Source organism: Nyctibius grandis, chromosome 6, assembly GCF_013368605.1.
Source record: "Nyctibius grandis isolate bNycGra1 chromosome 6, bNycGra1.pri, whole genome shotgun sequence".
Taxonomy (NCBI): domain Eukaryota; kingdom Metazoa; phylum Chordata; class Aves; order Nyctibiiformes; family Nyctibiidae; genus Nyctibius; species Nyctibius grandis.
This window is the reverse complement of record NC_090663.1, coordinates 30,028,416-30,050,191: the sequence shown is the minus strand read 5'-3', so window position 1 is coordinate 30,050,191 and position 21,776 is coordinate 30,028,416. Positions and strand designations below refer to the sequence as shown.

The 21,776-nt window shown below is 39.5% G+C and overlaps 1 protein-coding gene across 1 annotated transcript in view; it reads left to right on the top strand.

The window, feature by feature from the left end:
• The first annotated feature begins 20,466 nt into the window (after nt 1–20,466).
• Nucleotides 20,467–21,776, top strand: part of GABRA2 (gamma-aminobutyric acid type A receptor subunit alpha2) — a 60,465-nt gene continuing 59,155 nt past the window's right edge. The window contains exon 1 of the mRNA XM_068402937.1: nt 20,467–20,537. Within this exon, the coding sequence (XP_068259038.1) occupies nt 20,467–20,537 (71 nt within the window). The remainder of the gene's footprint in view (nt 20,538–21,776) is intronic.

The window sequence follows — 21,776 nt, the reverse complement described above, 5'->3', positions numbered from 1 at the left end:
ATAGACATAGCTTCTCTGACTTTATATTTACTGACATCCACTGTCATTTCCCTTTTGCTGTTTTCTTCCTCTTCTCCCCTATGACTGGCACATTTCCCAGTGGTATGACCCAAACATTAGATCAATGTCCTAAGCCAACTGATCTCTGAACAGTCTGGGGAACAGTCTGCTGCCACCCACAGCGGAGGCGGCTGTTGCAGAAAGGTAGGCATTTGAAGACTGTGACTTTAGCTGTGGACCTGTGCAGTGACTGTACCAGAGCAGTACTATCATGCCTCTATTTTGCTAAAAAGGAGACGCAGAGATTGAGATCAAATATTGGTCTCCTGACTGTCCACATTACTTAACAGCTAGCTTGCTCTCTGACTCTGTTTTGGACCATCCCATCTAACTTTCTAAGGCTATGTCAAAGTGTCTTTATGTGAACACATGCCTGTCTGGCTTTTATTTAGCAATATAGACATAGCTGGTGTGATTTAGAGAAAAATCTCCAGGAAAAATTGCTCTACATATCCTACAGTAGTTTAATCCCAGCCCTTTTAAGCAATAATCACTCTCCATACTCCCTCTGATGAGTTAACCACTTAGTTCAGTGTGCAGGATGGTGAAATAGGTCCTGCTCCTGCAGGCACGAGATCTCACTTGTCCATCCATGAAGAGGCTGAGTTCTTGGGTGAGGACCCAAGTCACAGCCAAGCCCAATTTATGTATGCAAAGAAAGACAATGTTGCTCAGCAATTACTTAATACTCCTGATCTTGGCATTCAAATTGTATTTACTGTCCAGTCTGTGAATCTGGTAGAAGTTCGGGATCCGATCATGGAGTGTGTTTCCATGTTTATTTTTCTTCAGTCAAATCAGCTACCAAAAGAAAAGGGAATTTTATCTGAGTCGTTGCTGAATAAACCCTCAGGTCACGTTCTGGCACCCCTGCATACTAGGTACCTCTGTGCTGGTCCAGTAATCTACTGCAGTTAGATTAGTAATGAGGACATGACCCCAGGAAAACTAAAGGGTCCTCACGAGTCTTTGAAAGTGCAGTTCTCTGAGATAAAGGCACCACTAAATAGTGAATGTGCTAAAGAATTTGAAACAGTATTGAAGTTAGTATATTGTCTCTTGTTCTTTTGTAAACCTCCTGGATAGGACGGCACGAAGAAGCTGACTTTGGTTTAATTGAGACATAGCAGAAAGCGGTGCTCCTCTGATGTTAATTACAGCAGAAGGAAAAATAGCAATAGCAGAAAGTAGTTGAGTAGTAATTTCAGCAGGTACATCAGCAGAATAAGAAATCTCATTCTTGCTTATCATTGTCAACAGGGGGGAAATTGTTCCTTCAGCCCTTTGTAGTGAACCACCAGTTTATCACGAATCAGTCCCTAAGTGCTATTTCAATATCACAAATCTGGGACACCAGCAATGTTCTGATGCACTCTGTCTCTGTTCATTTTAAAATGTCTCTTTCCAGTGGACAATATTGGAAATTAACTTCCTGTGTCCTCCTGGTGCCACCATAGACACATTATTTGTGGAGAGCAATATCTCCCTGACATACACAGTGCAGTAATGTTCAACTGCTACATGCCACCATGAAGAGTATAATGTTAGCCATACTAATTCCTGGGGAACAAGAAACTTGAGATTAATCTAAAGGTCAGAAATTATTATTAATTGTCCCATTAAAAGTATGTTCATTTAGAATAGATAGTGATTGCAGCTGATTGATAGATATATGATAGGACAGCATTTCTTTAAACATGATTTGTTTATCCATATTCTTTAAGATGCCAAAGCACATATCCCTGACGAGAGGGAGATCAGACTGGTCACCAGAGTTGAGCATTAAATAATGAGGGTATGTTCCAGGTTGGTACAGGCTTTAACAGCAACGAAGTGCAAAAAAGACACAGGCTCAAAATATCTTATATGGCTCTTCTGATTTTTTCAAGAGCTGAAAATAAAATTTCAAAGGATTGAAGTAATTTTCTTTTTTAAGCCTTAAAAAAATGATAAATATTCTCATGTGAAGAAAAGAAAACCTTTGCTATTCTTAAGAGTATCCTCACAAAACATATAGTGTGGAAATTACTTCAGCCATACCCTTACACTTCTGCATAGCATTCCCTATGTCAGAGCTGTCTAAAATATATTTGAAGAAACAATGTTATCAAGTAGGGAGCCTTTATTTTTTTGTGTTTTTTTTTTTTAACAACTACAGTGTCTAGTAGGATCTCTAAGCACTGGGATCCACTGAAATGAAATGTTTTATCAGAAGTGTGTTTCTTTCTTTTCGAGATAAAGCAGTTTCAGGGCAGAAACCATGATAGCTGATGTCAATAATTCAACACTCCTACATTCCGATTTCTTTTCTGGTGTTGAAGCTAAAACCATATTTTACAGAAAAGGTAGTGCCTTTTGAGTAGGACAAGGACAGTGAGCAAGCTATTGATGTATTTCACAGAGCAGATGATACTGCTGAAAAAGACAAAGTCCTGCTCATTCAAATGAATTCCCCTTCCTCCCCTGTCCTGGTACCCAAACATTTAATTGACTCAGCTGTGGCTATTGTGAAGTGTCAATCAAAAATATTAAAATGAGATTATTGGAAATGGTCTTTTAAATCTCTTGAATAACAGTGGGCAAAATAACCCAGGCTATGCTTTTATAACATGACATAGTGTTAAAATTGGTTTACATGTAACCCAGACTTCTCAATCCTGTCCTGGTTTCGCAGGCATAAAATTATAGAATCACTTTGCTGTTACATTTTGTTTCAGTTTGTGGCCTGCTGTGGTATGGTGATCAAGGCCATTAGCAGTGAAAGCCAGGGCAGCTGACCCACGCTGGCCCACAGATGTATTCTATAACATTAACGTCAGGTTCACTATAAATGGGAAAGCTGCTGGGGAGGGGGGGCTGTTTACTCTGCTTTCCTCTTCATTCTTATTCTTAATTGTTATCCTCTCTGGAGGGACTTGCTACCACTCTATGGAGCTAAGTATAATTTTGTGTCTTTTGTATTAGTGTTGATACTGGTTTTCTTATTTTATTAAATCTGTCTAAATTTCAGCCCATGAGTCTCCCTCCTTTTCCTAATTCCTTTTCTCAGTCCCAGAGGGGACATTGGGTGATAGAACAACGGGTTATTGTTTAGCCCTGGGTGTGGGCTAAACAGAGACATCTGTATAACTAGTGTGATCTCTGTACAAAAAGCAGCGATTCATTTGTTAAGTGGTGCGTGTGGGATGGAAGTAAATGTTACATACCAGGGCTGAAATGTGCAGTCCATATCACAAGAGTTCACTGGCAAAGATACCCATGAGATGGAATAGCTGTCATTCCTCTTGAAATCAAAGAGGGAAAAGATTCCTGTTGGGCCATGATGGCTGGATTTCCTAAATCACTTTTCAGTCTGCTTAAATAAATTAATACTAAAGTGACCTTTAAATATTGAGAAAGGCCCTAAATGAACATAATTTACTAATGTAGCTGGTTTCAAATAAAATCTATTTGTGCCCCTGGCTTGATGAAATTTAAGAGTTGTTTATACTCTAGCTGCCTGTTTAAGCCTTTATTTGGGTTGGAATACTTATTAAAAAGTTCTTATCTCTTTTTCCCTGCCTTAAAAATTCTATATCACAAATGTACCATAAAAAACTTAGAGGTTAGTAGCAGAACTATATATAAAGTCAGAGCAAAAGGAACACAGCAATTGCTTAGTTTCTCTCTTCCCACACATTTCAAAGACTGATTATTTAATGCACTAGTTTAATCTTATTAGGCATATTAAAACTTTACGTAAAATCATATCTTAACATATTAAAATAACAAGGGATAACATCTATTTGAAATGGCTAGGGAGACACTTGCTTTATATTTTAAAATTAGTTTTTATGAAACTCCTACATGGGAATGAGAAATTGGGCTAACAGCTCTTATAAATACTCTAGTGAACTAGTTTTAAAAACTATTGCTTACTTTGCAATCACCTCTGCATAGTACAGCTTGCATTTTCATGAAATACTTTCCTGTGTTGTGTTGCTTAAGCCATTGGATTTTGTGCTTTTTCTCCAAAAAATGTTTTGTGTGACTTGGGTATTAGACACCTTTGGCAAACAGAAGAAAATAGTAACAGAAGAAAATAGTATTTCCCTGCAGCACGAGAAATTCAAACAAAAATGCCTTTATTTTATAGTGTATATTAATTTGAGGTAATGCATTGATTAAAAGGATTTGCAACAATGGGGAATGGAGTCTGTCACTTATAGGCAGAAGCTTGGAAGTTAAGTTCAAGTAAGCATTTATAGATTTTGATATTTCTACTTTGCTAGCTACCTACACACTTTCTGCTCTGCCAAAAATGGGATAGATATTGAACTTTTATGTACAATTGGAGCAACTGTCCTTGAAAAGCCACAAAAAACACCCACTACTCTTCATCCAAATCAGACAATTCTGAAGTAACTTAACTTTTCTCTTTTTTTTTTTTTTAAAGCAAAATTTTCTTATTTTTTTTTCCTCCAGAACACATAGCTTCCGGAAATAACCTGCACAAAGTTTCTGCAGGCTGACTTCTAAACCTGTCTTTACTCAGGAACCTTCTCATGATCTCCATTCCTATTTGGTCATTCCTTTTGTTTCTACATAAGAGCATGGGGATCCCATAGTTGAGATGGGGTTTGTTCTATTGTTTGGTGATGGACAAGTTTCCCTAGTGTCACAGGGAAATAGGACAGTGACTGGGGTACCATCATGGAGAGGTGGGTCAGAATGTCTTTGGCATATAAATATCTGCCTAGAAGTGTAAGAACCAAGTGCCTTGGTATTTTCTAAAAATAGATCCCAGCGTGATTTTTAAAGCAGTTATAAGCTCAGGAGAAGATGTATGTAACTACCAGGTGGCTGTTCTGGACCTTGTTTGAGCTCTCTCTCTTTCTGCATACCCTATGTATTGAGGTATCTAACATGGGGTCTAGATTGTGCTTAAGTCCTAGTTTGGATAGAGCCTCATCTGCCTGTCTCAGCACAGTGTGCCTAGGACCTGATGACTGTGCACATACCAACAACAGGAATAATGAGGGACAGGCTGGACCATGACAGGTCTGTTTCCCTCCCGCGTGCCATATCTGAGGTGACAACTGCACGTGCAGAGGAGGAGTTTGCTCTCCAAAATACTACTCCTCTGGCCCTAAAGAACATGCATCGAGTTAAATTGATTTCTTGAGTTTGTCGATATGTTTTCCCTCTCCTGATAGGAATAAAGAGACTATAGTTGACTGAAGGAAGAACTTCTAATAGGTATATCCCTTTAAAACGAATCACCACTGGCAAAGCTCTGATGATGGAATACACTATTCTATTCAATATGTGTAAGCCAATTCTCACCAGTTTAACACTGTTTAAATGGGATTTATATCCTTCTGCCTCCAGGCAGACCTGTAAAATCAAATGGTACAATTAGAGCTATAGGACACATTCGCTGGTTGGTTGCAATCAAGATAAGGCTTGGACACTATGGTGGTTTTTAATTTGTAAAGTCTATGGATTCCTCCCCCAAGGGTCTGAGAAATGGAACCATGAAAATGATTTTGTTAGTAGGCTTAAATTCACTATATATCTCCACCGGGAGGTTTTTAGAGGCTGCAAATTGAAAAAGCTTGAAACCAAACTGTATTAGGTCATTATTTAAAAGGAAGGACAGAGGATGATGAAAGTAGGTATTTCAAAGTTTTATTTGGAAATCTGGGCTCTTTATTGGAAACATAAAAGTGTACAAGTTGGAAAGATGATCATTGTGTTTTCATAGGTATCAGAAGAACTAGTGGTCCAGTCTGGACTTGTTGAATGAAACATAATGTCTAGAGAGGGTCAAAGGCTTGCCTGGTGGGTAAGGGAGGTAGAGGAAGGGAGAGAAAGGCTGGTCACTGGCTGACCTCTGGTGTCAGCCTACCCATGAACAACCTGAATACTGCTGAGATTTAATTGTATTCTGATTGCTGCATAATTAATTCATTTAAGCCTTGGAGAAGTGCCTTTGTCATTTTAAATCTAAATAAATCCTTTCATCCATTAGGGGGAAATGCAGTATTTTTGGTGGTGTGTGCGTTTTTTGACAGTTTGGGCACTTAACTGAATCTCCGGGTGGACAGCTTTCATGCTGCAGTTTAGTATCAAAAGCAAAACTCTTTAACTGGCAGCAGTACTGCCCTGAAGGTGCTTTTCTGCATAACTAAGGCAGCATCTGCTGGGCAGCCCATGACTCAGCCTTCAGCAGTCCCTCTCCTGGCCGAGTGTGTGAACAGCTATTCCTGGAGCTCCAGGAGACACTTCCTTTATTTTATCCCGATACTTAATCGCTTTTTTTTTTTCTGCAGAAAGGCATATATTCTAGCTCCTAGCTTTATGAACGCCCTACTACATTTATCACCTTATTCTTTAAAATAAGGGTGTTGTGTGTTATAAAATCAGAGAATAACATTTTTCACAAACTTTTCTGTATTTCTGTCACTTAATTCAGGACAAGGAACTGGAAGTGAGTTGATAGTGGCTGTAAACTACTCTGTTAACTGCATCCCATATAAATATCACCACAAGGTCATTGCAAACTTTTTGTTCTCTGTATTTAGTCTTACCTATTTATCTTATTTTAACTAATTGAGGTTGAAATGGTGGTTGTAGGCTTCTTTGGGGAATACATCCACTTGTAAGAAAGGAAGAGAGGGGGGATTCCTGACCATTAAGAATGGCTTTGTCAGATGATCACACTGTAGGAAATCTGCAAATGTTAAATCTGGCTTTAATATAGCAAAACAACAGTATCCAGCCAGCTAGTAAAGAAGCTTTTTCAATGGAGTATTTATTTGTGTCTCTCTTCCACCTTTGTAAAACTGACTTATCTCTACTAAAAAACATTTGTGTTCTAAATTTTCCTGTTTCAATGACATACAATTCTCTGTCCAGGTATCTTTGAACCTCTGGTTTCTACTTTTAGCCTTAGATATCAAAGTCCCTAATTGAATTTGTGAGATAATTTTCTGTCCTTATTATGGTCTTCCATTAACCTTTCTCATTTCTCTGAGATTTATTATCTATTCTTTGCTTGCCAGTGGCTGGAATATATTTGCCATTTGCTCTTGAAAGGTCTGGGTATAGCAAGAGGGATATGGATTGTAATCACATTAATTCTTAAATGACTTTGCTAACCTTTTCCATTCATTTTTTACTTTCTTGATCCTTTTTGGGATGGAAATGAACAATGCATATCTATCTGCTTAATCAAAAATGGGCCTAATCAATCACAGTTTTGTAGAGTGCATATATATATATAAAAATCATGGCGCTCACTCTCTGATGGAGAAAGAATAAATTTGAGGAAGTAACATTTAAAAGAAATTACAGTGATGTTGTAGGACCAGTAATTCTTACTATATAGTAAAATTATAATAAGTTACTATATCATGAAAAATATTGTTTTAAAAATACTTTGGCAGTTTTGAAAAATACTCTCCTATTTGGCAGAAAATCTCCACACTTGATCTTCACCCATGCATACATTTTCATGAAACTTGAGAAACCGCACTTACTTCTGATTTACATAAGCACTTATTTTACCTTTCTGAGACATTCAGAATATGTATTTTTAGAAAATACACAACTATGATGTCACTGAATCCATATTGAGCATTAAGGAGAAAATCCCAAGCTTATTAAACAAGGGAATGAGTTGTAGTCTGTTCTCTGTCTTTTGGAAGAAAGTAGAGTTTGTCTCAACTAGCTAAGAAATCTAAAAAAAAAAAAAAAAAGTCACTCTGTTTAAAAACTCTAGAGTAGGCATGGTAAACATTTAGCATAATAAAAATGCTTACCCAACATATTTTAATATTATGTCTTCTTCTTAACCATAACCAGCTGACAGAGTGAGGTTTCTTGGAAAAGGGCAGATTTCATGTGTATGTTTGAGATGGATTCAATACACATTATTTGTTCTACTAAAATACAATTGTCTGCAAAGACAGCTCTGTCCAAAAACTGGACAGAGTTGGTATTTAAATACCTGTGCAATAGAAGTTATAATTGTTGGCAGACCGACGTTCATCAAAAGTGTCTTTAGGCTCTTATGATAAGGTGTGCTCCTCAGTTTTGTACCATGTTTATTATAATGTTATTGCTATCATTAATTAGTTTTTCTTTTTCTTCTACCACCAAGCAGTAGTGCTGAAACATTCAAGATGTATAGAGGCAAAACACTTTGCTCCTGTCTAAAGTTTTCTCTGTCAATACTCTCTTCCTGTAGACCATACTGTTGAAGATGATGAAAGATGGATTTCCAGTCAATACTTTCAAAGTTTAAACAAAGAATGAGAAACATGTCCCAAAATAGCAAACATCCAAGAAAGGGAGATTGCTGTTCAAACTGCTGCTTTGCTCCCTTTTACTTACCAACTGTTGTGTTTGTCCCTCTCTCAGTCTCCTGTTGCAGCTGTTCCACTTTGTTAGAAATCCTCTAACTTCTTGGGTACATCTATTCAGGACCAGTGGATACCCACTCCTTTTGTCCTTCAGTGGCAACATCTCTTCTTTAATTTGGTGTTTTCTAGAGACACCTTATCAGAGTTTCCTTTCTCTCTTTGCCCCTCTTTCTTCAGCCTTCACTATAGTAGGCACAAGAAGACAAGTCTCAGCTTCCTTCTGCAATACAAGTAGCCCTGTCATTTCAATGGCCCTTTTGGACATGTGTTTGAAGTTCCAATTCCTCCTTCCAAAACACCAATTTAAAAGTTAATCCTTATTATTCCTGACAGGGTCACACAAGCATCTTATACAGAGGTACTAAAGCTTTATTTCTCCTGCAAAAAACTTCCTGGTGTGTCCTAGGATCACATTTGCTTTACAGTGCCACTTTACATTAGTGATTCAGAACCATCTTTCTTCTTTGTTTCTGATTAATGAGCACTGAATTTAGCAACACTATAAAAGGAGCTACTTACAGATGTGGGACGCACTGTACACTGAAGACTGCCACAGTGGAGCAGCCACCAGGCATACCACGTAAGGGGAACTCAGCACGCCTAGACCCCTGCACATGTTGCTTCGACAATCTTGCTGCACCCGTGGCCCTATTCATACTGCAGTAGTAGTGGTCACTATCTCCTGAATAGACTTTGAGGATCTGAAGGAATCTTGCCCTGCTATGAATACGAGAGCTGTTGCTTTCTCTTTCCTATCACTTTGTACACACAGATTTATTCTTATTCCTCTTGCCTTTGATGTTTTGTGCCTTCTGAAAAGAATATAGTAATTCACAAGGTCTTAACTACTCAAGGCCATAAATGCTGCATTTTAAACTGTTACCCTTGAAGTCTTTGAACTACCTCCAATTCAACATTAATTTTCCTGAGTTACTCGCCTTGAGTTAATTAGTTCTCTGTACTGTCTGCCCACATCTTTGATTTGTTTTAGAGGTTTCCTTACTTGCACAGAAAAAGATTTCTCCTTTCTGCATGTGAGTGAAGTGAAAAAATGGTCTTCAGTATTCTGCAAGATTATTAATTCAGGAAGTTGAAAATCATATTGTCATTCTCTATGGAGAAACCTATTATTATATCACCATTAAGTACTAATTAAATATACATTGTCCTTGTATAAATATATTATGCTAATAGTCCTTCCATGATCTTATAATACTTCAGGATTGTTTCAAAACCAATACATGTGGAAAATCCCATTTTTTTGAATTGATAATGTGTTAATTTTCCTCTACATAGTCCATCAGATAAGAGGTATAGGAGAAAGACTGTGGAGCATAGGCCATACTTTGGATTTGCAATATGTTTCAAAAAAACTGTAAGCATCATGAAGTTTTTAGGGGAACTCATCTTGATACAGCCAGTATAGAGTAATCTGCAGACAAACCTGAATTAATAGCACTAAAGCCATGGTTAGCTGAAGTTACCTTGCATCATGTGTTCATCTTGCCATCTCAAAAGTGCCGATTTTATTGAGCAACTTTTGTGGCTCATACTGACAAATTCTACACTGCTAACAGAATCTGAGCTACTTCAAAGCTGTTCCACATTTCTCTATACCTCTCAAATTACTGCAGTACAGGGATGCTCTCACTCAAGCATAACTTCATTCAAACATGGCACAGGTATTTGGGTGGAATAATGTGCTAGTCCCTGACATTGTTCTGTGAAAGATATCCAAAGGACTCACCTTCAAATCAGCCTCTGAAGTGAAAGGTCTTGGAAAGAATTATGGGCTTAGTGGAAGTCAAGAGCATTGATTTCAATGTGATCGGGATTTTAACTCTACAGCTTGGTTTGCCGGATGACTGGAATGCAGAGATGCATAAGAACTTGGGGAGTCATAGTAACAATGTGCAATTGGATGCGTATGATTAAGATTAACATTTTACAAAGTGCATTTATGACAGAGTTGAAGTACAAAGCATATGAAATCATGAAAATTGCAAACAAGCAGAGTTTTTTTTAAATAATGTGTTGGAATAGTATCCAGGATCAACTTACATATACTCTTTCATTTTCAGCCAAATAAAATCATGTCGTGTCATTTGAGGAGAGTTCCATGGCTTTACAAGTACTGTTCACACCTTTCGAGACATATATGCAACACTGTTGGTGTATTAGCAAAGTGCAAAATTCTTCATTGCAAGAATATTTTTTCAGTTTCTTTTAAATGATGGAACACCAAAGACTCATTTTTCATTTAAAATAATGTACACAAAATTAAATGAAAAGCATTGAATAACATTTAACTTTGAAATATTCATTTTCCCAAAGTATTTATTATGTAACAGAAGAGCAACTTGAAGCCTGTGATTTCTTTCCTAAGATGGAACAGGCTGGTAGAAAATGCAGAAAGCTGAGAAGAAAATAACCCTGAAGAAAGAAGGCAGTTGAGTAAGAGAGATGCATTTAAAGAAAAAATCCTTTATGGTTTCTTTGGATAGCTCAATCCATTTGATTTTTGTTTTGTTGTTGTTGTTGTTGGTTTGTTTTTTTTTTTTAATACAGGATATAAATGAATTTGAGGAAACACTGTGTTTCTACCTGAATTAAAAATAGACCTGCTGCTGTGCAGAAAAAAAGAAATTAATATCCTACATTTCCTGAATGTGCTCATGAGGGCCTGTATTAAGTGACACAAAACCAGGGAAGCAAGCTGTTCTCTGCGGTCCAAACTACTCCAGTGAAAATGTGTGAGAGCTACAAGTGTGCCAAATTGGGCTGCAGGTACATCTCTAACAGAGCTGTATAAACAGTGCACAAAGACTACTTTGCATATTTTCTTCAATTTTTTGCATGTTGGCTGTTGGTGGGTTTTGGCAGACTGATCTCTTAGTTGAATACTTTATTATAATCGAGTCTTTAGGCTCAGAGCAACAGAAAGGTCCTTGTGCAAAGAGAGCCTCCTGTTAGTCCTTTAAAATTTCATTCGGCTCCAATTTTTTCCTTGAAGAGGAACTGTGATTGGGAATCATAACAGCCATCTGCACTTCTCTGTGGAAGTAATCCTGCTGGGCAAATACATAATTCAAAATACCCACAAATAGTCAAGGATAAGATGATATGAGGTTTCTGTTAAACTGTTGCCTGTAATAAATGGGAAGCAAATGAGAGGAGTGGGAATTCTGCAAAGAGTGTGGAGTTAGAAGTTGGAGATATGTGACTTGGCAAATTCGATAAAAAAGACTTTTTTTTCTCTGTCTCTCCAGACTTTTGCATCCCAGATCACTGCCCCTCTGCCTCTGGTGTTTGTGAGAACAGAGTCAGCCTTTTAGGGAGAGGCAGCACTGAGGAGGATCTTTCTCTGGCTAACAGGCGTGTTTGTGACTTCTGGCCGTGCTCATGCCTGCTTTTTCATACAGCAGTGATTCGGGGTTAGCTAAAAGCTTCCTTCATCAGATGTGGTACTGCATTCTCCAGAAAGGGGGGAAGGAGTTGCCCCTGTGCCCCCACAACATCCCTCAGAGCTCCCCAGGAAAAAAGGGACTTGCAATGCACCAGATCAAGCCCCTGAAGCCAGACGATGCAGTGAGAAAATTGCATGGAGGGCCACCAGGGAAGAGGGGAGAGCCCGTCGCCATGTTCCCAAAATGTGGTGTACAACTGTGCCCACCCATGCCAGGCTCTCACCGGGCTGAAGTGAGGACCCATCTAGGTTCTTAATTAGACAGTAGGGACCATCAGTAAGAGCTCAGAGCACAAAGCCAGGTACCACAGAATCAATTAGAAAGGACGTAACAAGTTCTCTCTTCTCAAATAATCTTGGTGATGTTTAATAAACTCTTGCCCTGGGCACCGTTTTTTGTGTGGCAGATTTGAACAGCGCTGTCCAGAGCTTTTGGGTAACACAGCGCTTACTTTGTAGGCAGCAGCATAATATTTTGCTAGCAGCCGCTTCATTGCTCTCTCGTGTCAAGCAGTTGCTACCCAGATGCTCGCAAGTACAATACTGTGTTGACACAATCTGCCATGTACAGCTATTTATACACTCTCCCTATGTTAGTAAGATGTGAGGGCAGCTCTCTTTTTCCTTAAAACTCCCTTTGCACTCACAGGCAGTTCTGACTCAGTGTTATAGAAATGAATATTAAAATGCAGCCTAATTTTCTCCCCTTTTAGAGCATGGATGGCTACTGCAGACTCACATGCGGAAGAGAAAGCATGCTTTGGATTCCCTTAGTGAGCCACCTCTATTGCAATGGTGATTCATTGCTTGAAAGGAGAGGAAGGCAAATCAGGCCTGTTTGCACCAAGTGTCATCCATTTATTTATTTTAGCCCAGGGCATTCTCAAAGCAACGAAATGTGGCTGAACTGATGGCCACCAAAGTCTGATGCTTTTTCTCAGGCACTGGGCTGTTCTTGGCACCTATATGTATGGAAGTGAGTACAGATGACACAGAGAACCTTCATTCACATAAAGATTTCTTGCACTGAAGCAAGAATAGGGGGAGTAGGGTAAGGATTCATACTGCCAGCTCAGGTGCATGCTAGGAGTGTTTTGGATTTGTGCATCTTTGGGTACTTCAGCCTACTCCAGCAGAGCTGGTTGAGAATCCATCTAAGCAGCTCCTCAGGAGCTAGGGTGGTTCTCACCTGCCCAGATAGGGAGCTTCCTGATCTTTCTACCTGTTGGTGCAGCAAGGGGCAATTTAGCAAACAGCAATACAAGGAGCAGGTACTGAAATCTAGCAGTTTGTTTATGCAAAAGTCTTTACTATGATTTAATTTTCAGTCTGCATAATATGTCATCTACAGAGTGCAGAAAAGCTAAATTCTTCTTTCGAATGTATAAAAATATTATAATGGCAATTACTTAACCCAGATATGTTTATAAATAGCTCAATATTTTTGCAAAATGTGAGCAAATTGTCACAGGCTACAGCTACATCCATAAGCAATTACGTGGTTTATGTTTTTTTCTAACAAACATGGGACATAGCACAACACTCTTCTTCTTAAATTTTACTAGCTAGACTCCATAGACAAAGAAGCTACATTTGTGTCAACTAAATATGGAGCAATGTGATTTTTTTTTGTTGTTCTTGTTGAATCTAGGCAAGACATTTCATGTTAGAACTGTCTCTGGATTATTTGTTGTTAGTGATAGTAGAACACCTTCGCGTGTGTTTTAGCTAACATTAGTCACAGACAGGAGGAAACGCTTTGAAGTCCTGGGAGGCAGAATCATTTTTAAAATGCAGATTTTTTTGCCACCCAAGATAAGGTAATCTTGGATCAGCAACAAAAGCTTTCCTGACTAGGAGCAGTTATTGAATGGACTCCTAAATGAATTGTGGCCATTCTTTTAAGCAGCACTGAAATTAGGACAAAGGCTGAAATTTTCTATCAGGACTTCAGAAAAGCATCCATTTTTTTTAAAATTCAAAATTTCAATGCCCTCTTAGAGGGACTAAAAAAAAAAAAACCCATGATTTTTTCTGCTCAAGACCTGTCACTGCCAGAACTGCCAATTTCAGCACTTTTCAGGCAATCTGAAGGTCTGTATAGTCCTTTTTGTTTTAGAGTGACTTGTGCTTGTTCACAAAAGACAGTACCTTTTAAACCAGTTTGTCTGGAAAACTCATCCCTCAGTAATCCCTTTGTTTGTCATGCTATATTCCATTTAACTTTCTGCTTCTTTTTACTAATCTTTCATGCTACTGAGTCTCCAGAAGCAGAATTTAGCTAATTAATTAAATATTTTAAGCACAGAAATATCACTGCTCAGTTGCGTCATCTGCCTACAGACTGCATTATGGTGGGGGGAAAAAGACGTGCAGGAGCACATCCTCTCAGAAGCCGTTTGAGGTCTTGAGGCTTAGGCAAATCCATTGGTCATTGATAAATTCGTGTGCATTGAACATCACTTAGGATGGCCATTGTTAGTGAAGAGAGGAGATATGAGGCCTTTGCAGAAGCAAAGACAACCATTGATGAATGTTTCCTGTTATTTCCAGATTGTAAAGTCAGCACATGGTAATTTTGTGGGCAACACAAGGTGGCAGAAGTCTGGTGTCTCTCCCTTCTTTGTATTCCTGGAAAAAAGGTTGATCATAACTGGCCCTATGTCTGTAAAGTCTTCTCTGAGTATCAATCTCATTGTAGCAATAGAAGAGGATTTGTCTTTGAACTTCAGAATACATTGAAACAAAATGAATCTCAAAGTAGTTCCATGTTGTAATGTTGATTTTTAGAAATGCTCTGTATTTCTATCCCTCTAATAAACAAGCTCTACTTCTGCCAACCTGGACACCTGGAACATGAAACGTCACAGATCTGTGTTGCTTTACACGAAAAACATCTTCATGATTCCTTCACTCAATGAATACTTGAATGAACAGCTGAAAGATAAAATAGATTGTATTTGTACAAGTAACACAAATGTAAAGATATGAAATTATTTAACATATATTTGTATTTTCTGCATTGTCTTGTCTACTCAGAGCAAAGGTGGTCTTTTACTGTAAACTCACTTTCAGCCTGCTGTGATATATGACCTCCCCATAGATGTGAAAAGAAAACAGGAATTTGCAGTTGAAGAAAACTTGCTTTTATAAAAGCAGATCTCCCCTTCCTCTCACTCAAACCAAGAATTATGAGCCAATTCTATTTATGTGAGCTTTCCTGTCCCATCCAGTACATGTGGTGCATTGCCCTCTGCTGCTTGCCTTATGTTTGTCCTGTCAAGTAAGACATACTCTAAAGAGATGATGCAAGTCTTGCTGCACCATAGATAGCAAAGACTCTCTGTGCATTCTTTCTATAGAGATCTCTGTATTTAGAGAAGACTAAAAATCCTGATGTGGGTTTTAAGGTTCAAATTTTGGGGAAGTATAATCCTAGGAAAGAAAAAACACTCATTGACAGGTAAGATGGGAAAGCTTATTTCAATTTCCTGCTCTTCTGAACTTCCCAGTGCACTTTGGAAAGTGACTTAAAGCTAATTACACCCGGTTGAAATAAAGCTGGCACTGGCCATTTACTTCTGCTCTTCAGTCAGGAAGTCTGTATGATAGTTAGAGCTTTTGAACAAGCACAACAACTCTTCCCAATCCTGGAGTGTCACAGTTAGATGGATTACCCTAAAGGTTAAAAGTTGCTCAGGCACTTACAAGAGTGGGTACCACATACGGACATAAGATTTTTCTTGCTTCCTCATTTATTATACTAGCATCTATTGCTGAATGGTGCATTTCAAAATATCTCCACCTCTCTGAGGGATTTGGGGTGCAATCTTGCAGAAAGTCAGTGACTACAGGGGTTTTGGAGACCCGAGTCGTCTTTTCTTACAGAAATCTTATTTCCATCATCAATTCAATGGAACATAACGTGGAGCTGCTCCTGAAAGGAGCCAGCTTGTCCTTTCTTTTTGCTCAGATTAGCATTCATGTATCTGCATGATGAACCAGTCTAGGGATTGACTTGGTCAAAAACTAATTCCCCCTTAAACTTTTTATTTTGTCGTTATTCACATAAATAATGTAACATAAAACAACATAACATAAAATAATAACATACATGTTTAAAATTACATAGGCATTGTATCTTGGTAACGTACCTCAAATGCTTGCATTTATATGTGAATTGTTAACTGTTTAATTCTTATAAATTTTTAAAGGATAAATAAAATAGTCTTTCCAATAATGAATATCATATTGATTGAAAGATGTTTTGTGCCTTTATGGAGATTAAAGCATCTATAAAAAGCACACTTTATAGTAAAAAAAAAAAAGTCCATTGCTATATCACATATAGAAATTTCTGAAATATCACTTCAATTTTCATATATGTATCACTTTACTGAACCCAAACGATTATTGTGTTATTCTTACAGCTAAGAATGTTGCTGGCCTAGATATAAGGGTGAGGATTATTCTCAAGCAGTACAAAGTATATGATGAGTACCTCAATCTGCCAAAATTTTTGTCTGGAACTAGTATACTGCAGAACATACCCCAGATCACCATACTGTGTTAAGTACTGTTTGATATTACTCCTTGACAGAAAATGTTTACTGCTACCTCCCTAATTGCTACAAAATGCAGGTATTGGTTTTGAGTAATTTATTCTGCCTGAAGGATGGGGTAACTTTGTCATCTAAATGATTCTTTTAAGCAAAATGGTAAAGGAACCATTCAATTTAGTATTTTGCGGTACAGAGAATTAATTGCCTGGGCTTAACCTCTCCTGTGATTCTGTTACCGCTAGAATGGAAGAAGCGCTTACATACCTGCCCTGCTATTCAATTTGTCCTCACAGAGGAAGTCTTTCCAATCCCACAAAGGTATTGTGAAACACCATTTATCAGTATGTGCAGAGCTTTAAGATCCTTGGCAAGGGAGAATAATAGGATTGTAAGGTTATTTTTTAATATATTTTTAAATATCAAAATACGGATTGAATTCTAATTATATATTTCAGCAAATATAGCAGAAAAGAAATAAAACCTTTTAAGTAATATTATTTGTTTATACTTTGAAAATAGCAATTTGCAGACCTGCTGCCTTCCAGTGGACTGTTTCAAGTCCTATTCAAACTAATGGCACGTGGCATGACTCCCTACCTTCTCTAGGGCACTTGCATCAGGACTCAGGAGAGTCTCACAAACCCAGGTGTGCTGTTTCTAATCAACAAGAGCTAAAACATTTAGCATTTGTGAGCCATGCATGCACGTGACCCAATAAAACCCCAGCAATACCACACTTTTCTCCTCAAATGCCTTCCAGTTCATCAGCAGCATGGGTTATAAGGGTGTGGGACTATCACAGAGAACCTTCTCTCTGGTAGTAATTATATTGCCTCTGATCTCCCACATGCTGCCTCAGGAATCTGTCCCTGTACTCAGCTTCCCTGTGATTTGGGATGCCCCACAACATTCCTATTCTCAGACAAGTCAGACAAGTCCAACTTGTCTGAGAATAGGAATGAGGAGTCATTTTCAAGTTTCTGATACTTTTAAGGTGTGTGGTTTATCTGAAGCGCGACTTCAATGTATGAAGCTATGGAAAATCTCAGACAACATCATAGGTAATTAGCACCTAAAACCCAGCACATTTTTGAGCTTGTGCTCATTATAACTACCTACCTACCCCATGTGGCTTTTGAAGAATGACAATATGCTATCACAGCAACAAGGAGCCACTGTGACTGTTTTCCTTAACAAATGTGTTCTTCTACATTTTGATGCAACTCACATACAAAGATTAGATTCTAGTTTTGATATTTAAGAAGTGTCTTTTGGGAAGGAATGCTGTGAACACCTGTGGAAAAAAATTATTCTACTTCTATTATGTAACGAATTTCACACAAGAACAAGTCACAAAGGCTCTTCACTTTTAATGATTTGTATTCTGCATATTGATATTTGTGAAGTCATCCTTTCTTAGGACGAGTAGTTAAACCTAATTTTCCTTACTGTGAGGGCTGATTCTGTCTTTAGTATCAGTTGTTAATTCCTAATATGTGGGGACTTACAGGCAGATCCAAAGAAGACTTTTGATTAACCATAGATGCTTAACTGATCAGACAATGAATTGTGAGCAGAGCACATTTTCACATCTGGACAGGGAAAGATGAGGGCCTTGTACCTTAGACATAGCCAGGGTCAGATGGCTGCTGGATGAGCATTCTTCGGATTTCAGTTTTTGCACTTGTGTCATTATCTTTGTAATTTCCTACAGTTTGGGCTGTCATTTTACTGGTTATTTAAAAACAAAGAAATCCAGCTTGTTCCTTCTGTCTTTCTAGTCTTACTGCAAGTTATGAAATCTCTCAGAGTTGGAAGTAACAGATCATCTTGACAGCCTAAGCACTTTTCTTCCCTCTTTGGTCTCTCATGCTCTGCTGTGGAGTCATTAAGCCACTAGAGGAGAAGGAAAACAAGGGGACCTCCAGTTGCAACAGCAACAACTAGGAAACAGAGGAAAAGCAGCAGAAAGGAAAGTAGGAAAAAGAATTTTTGTAGTTGATTCTATAGTTAACTGAATAAAATATTTTTTTCCCTTCTTTTATTTTTTCCTTTTTTTCCCCTTCTTTTTTTTCCTTCTTTTTTCCTTTTTTCCCCTTTTTTCTTTCATTTTTTTTCTTCTTCTTTTTTTTTTTTTTTTTTTTTTTTTCCCCCCACCATCTGTGCATGAAACTCCACGTTCGTTTTGGAACCAGTAATGATTCAGAAGCAAACTTCAGCAAAACATCTTCAGTCAAAACTCAATAAGCAGGTACGCTAGTGATGTTAAGAGGATAATTGAGAGCTGTGTTTTCTGCAATTAACAGATTGAAAAGAAAGAAGATGGATGGGGATTGGTTTAAAACAAACAAAAAAAGCTGCAATGTTATTGCTGGTGTTATTTAATTATTTCTGAGTTAACAATGCAAAATGAGGGTACACTAAATATAAACCCTTATTTTTAATTGGCAAGCCTGTCCTGATCTACCTGCACTGGAAAAGATAAAATCAATGGGAATGAATCCTAGCAGCGGTCCAGTCACTACCAAAGGAGGGCTGGGTATAAGAAAGGAGGGCAACGTGCTTTAAAAGACAATACAAAGGAAAGTAACGCAATCTGAGCAAAAAAGCAAGGTTTGTTTTCTCCGCTGCCTGCATCCTGAGCTCATTTTAAATAACAGACTTTTCTTCTCTCTGAATTTCAATTAGGCAGTGCCAATGGGCAAGTGGGGAAGGGAATGTTAATCAGACAGCCTTGGAGCGAGGGTGGGAACCGGGCACCGGCGCTTATTCCCACAGCAGAGCGAGAGGAGCGCGGGGCGGGTGTTTGGGTTATGCCCCATCCAACACGTAGTTAACACGAGGTGATTAAGGGGTTGCGAAGGGCCACGGGAAATGTGGTTTTTCGGCGTGGGGATCGCTTTTCGCCCTGCTTATCGCCCGCGCACAGGCGAAGTCACCGCGCCCGCCCGCTCCGCGCAGGCTGCAGGGCCGCGGAAGCCCGTCTGGCAGGAGCCGCCGTGCAGCAGGGTGACTTGCATCTTCCCTGCCCGCCCGGGGGCCGTGGGCACAGCGCGGTGACACCCCCGCCGCCCCGTGCTCCGCGGGGCAGCCCCACGCCCGCGGAGCCGCCGCCGCCCCCCGCCCCTTTTGCCCGCCCGCCTCCGCGCACCGGCACGCGCGCTGCCCGCCGCCCCCCGCGCGCCCAGGCACGCGCGCGCGCCCGCCGCCCGGGAGCCGTTCGGTGCTGGCCGCGCTCGACGCCGCCGCCCCGCGCGCCCCGCCGCCTCTGCCCCGCACGCCGCCGACGCCCTCCATCCTTCCCCCCCCGCCCCCGCCCCGGCCGCCCGCTGCTCCCAGGTAGGGTCCCCGGGGTCCCCGCCCGCCGCGGGCAGCGCCTGCCCGCGGCGGGGCTCTGCTGCGGTCCGCAACTTGTCACCCTGCGGGGGCTACCCCCGCCCCGCGCCCCCGCGGCGGCGGCTGCCGCCGGTGTTCTGCCGAGCAGCTGTCAAACGTGTTGGGCGCTCGGCGGCGGCGGGGGGCGGCTCGCCCGCGGTCCCCGCACCGAGCCCCTGCGAATGGCGTGACTCCCCTCGCCGCCCGCCCCCCCGCTGCGGTGTGCCGTAGTGAGGCGAGGCATGGTTAAACCCCCGTCTTTTTATGCACACGTTTTTTGTTGTGGTTTTTTTTTTTGTTCCTTTTCGTCTTGGGGCTTTCAGCATACGGAAAAGGAAAGCATCTGATGCGTCTGCTCACATGCCACTTTTGATCATACGCTGCCTCTTTGCACAGAGCAGGATCGTTGGGAAAGATGGAGATACAATAAGTTGCTAGAGTGAAAAGTGCTGCAGAAATCCAGTGGTTTCCTTTCGCCACTGAAGTGACATATTTTTCCTCGGGTTAAGTTGAAAGCACTGCTTGGCGGAGACTGACAGGAGCTGAGAGTGGGTTTGTGTTTTTCTTGCGCGGTTAGGTTTTGCGAAGAGCAGCGATGAAGAGGAAGCTGGCACTCTCCGAGATGCAGTTGGTTCTTCTCGTTTTATTGGTGTGGCTACCAACAAGGTGAGAGGATGTTTAATTTTGTTGTTTGCTACAAACATGTATGTTACGATCTGCTGAGGGTAAGCTTATGTGAGAGGTTATAAAAGTATAGCATATAGAAATGTAATAAAAAAACCTCTTTCTTAGCTCTTTGAATGTAGTCTTACAGAGTTTCCAGAGCAAATGCAGTAGGAGAAGGTAGTCTAGAGACCATATATGCCTAATCTCTCGTCCTTAAACAGTTTGTGAATCAATGCTTTATTTCACCATTAAAAAAATAATAATTCCTTTAAATACTTTATTGGATCTTAAAGATTTATTTGAGTTACGGTATCACTGTGATTCTGTGCTATATAGAAGAGTTAAGATGGAGAAATAGATTATCGTGAAGTCAAATAGCAAATCACAGTCTCTAAAATAATGCTCGCATATTTTTTAATATGGGCATGCCTTGGTTTTTTTTTTTTTGGTCTTTTTTTTGGTCAACATAACAGAATTTAAAATGATACTTAAGCTTTAAACCTCTAGGTGGAGATAGCATACAACTTCACAATCACATATGATAAAACAATAGCCTCATTTATTAATCAACTTTTCATATGTTGTTTAAAGTTCTCCATTTCTAACGTGACAACATAAGCAGAAGTAATTTTAATCACCTAATAGTTTTATGTTGCCCACAGTCCCTAAATGTGCAATTAATTGTAGTTTGTAACTTCTGTTTACGTGCTTTGGTTCTGACTGCAGTAGGTCTTGTCCTAATATGGTAAGGATCGTAAGCTAAATAATGCAAGTTACCTATGATTTAAAAAGTTTGCATTTATTTTTGTCTTTTTCCTAGGGAAGAAAATATTTCCTGAAACTATGTTTCCTATTTCACTTTATGCCTAACTATGGTGCAGTATTAGTTGAGTCACAGTGGGCCAGATCCTGCAAACCCTACTCAAGTGAGTAATTTCACTGATGTCAAAGAGACTACCTGCGTAATTTAGGAGTTTATGCCTGAGTAAAGTTTGCAGGATTCGACCCTAATTTGGTATAATTGTATGATCTAATTTTTTAGTGGTATCTTGAATTCAAAACACTATTGTATCTCAAAAAGAAGCTTAAAAAATGGCAGAGACTTACAGTGCAGAAATACATTTTAAAAATAAAAAATGAGCCATCCAGTAATTAAAATTAAGGAAAAACCCACACACCAGTAAAATCACACATGACATTTTGGTATGGTCTTTATAAGTTATTTGATTTTGATCCATT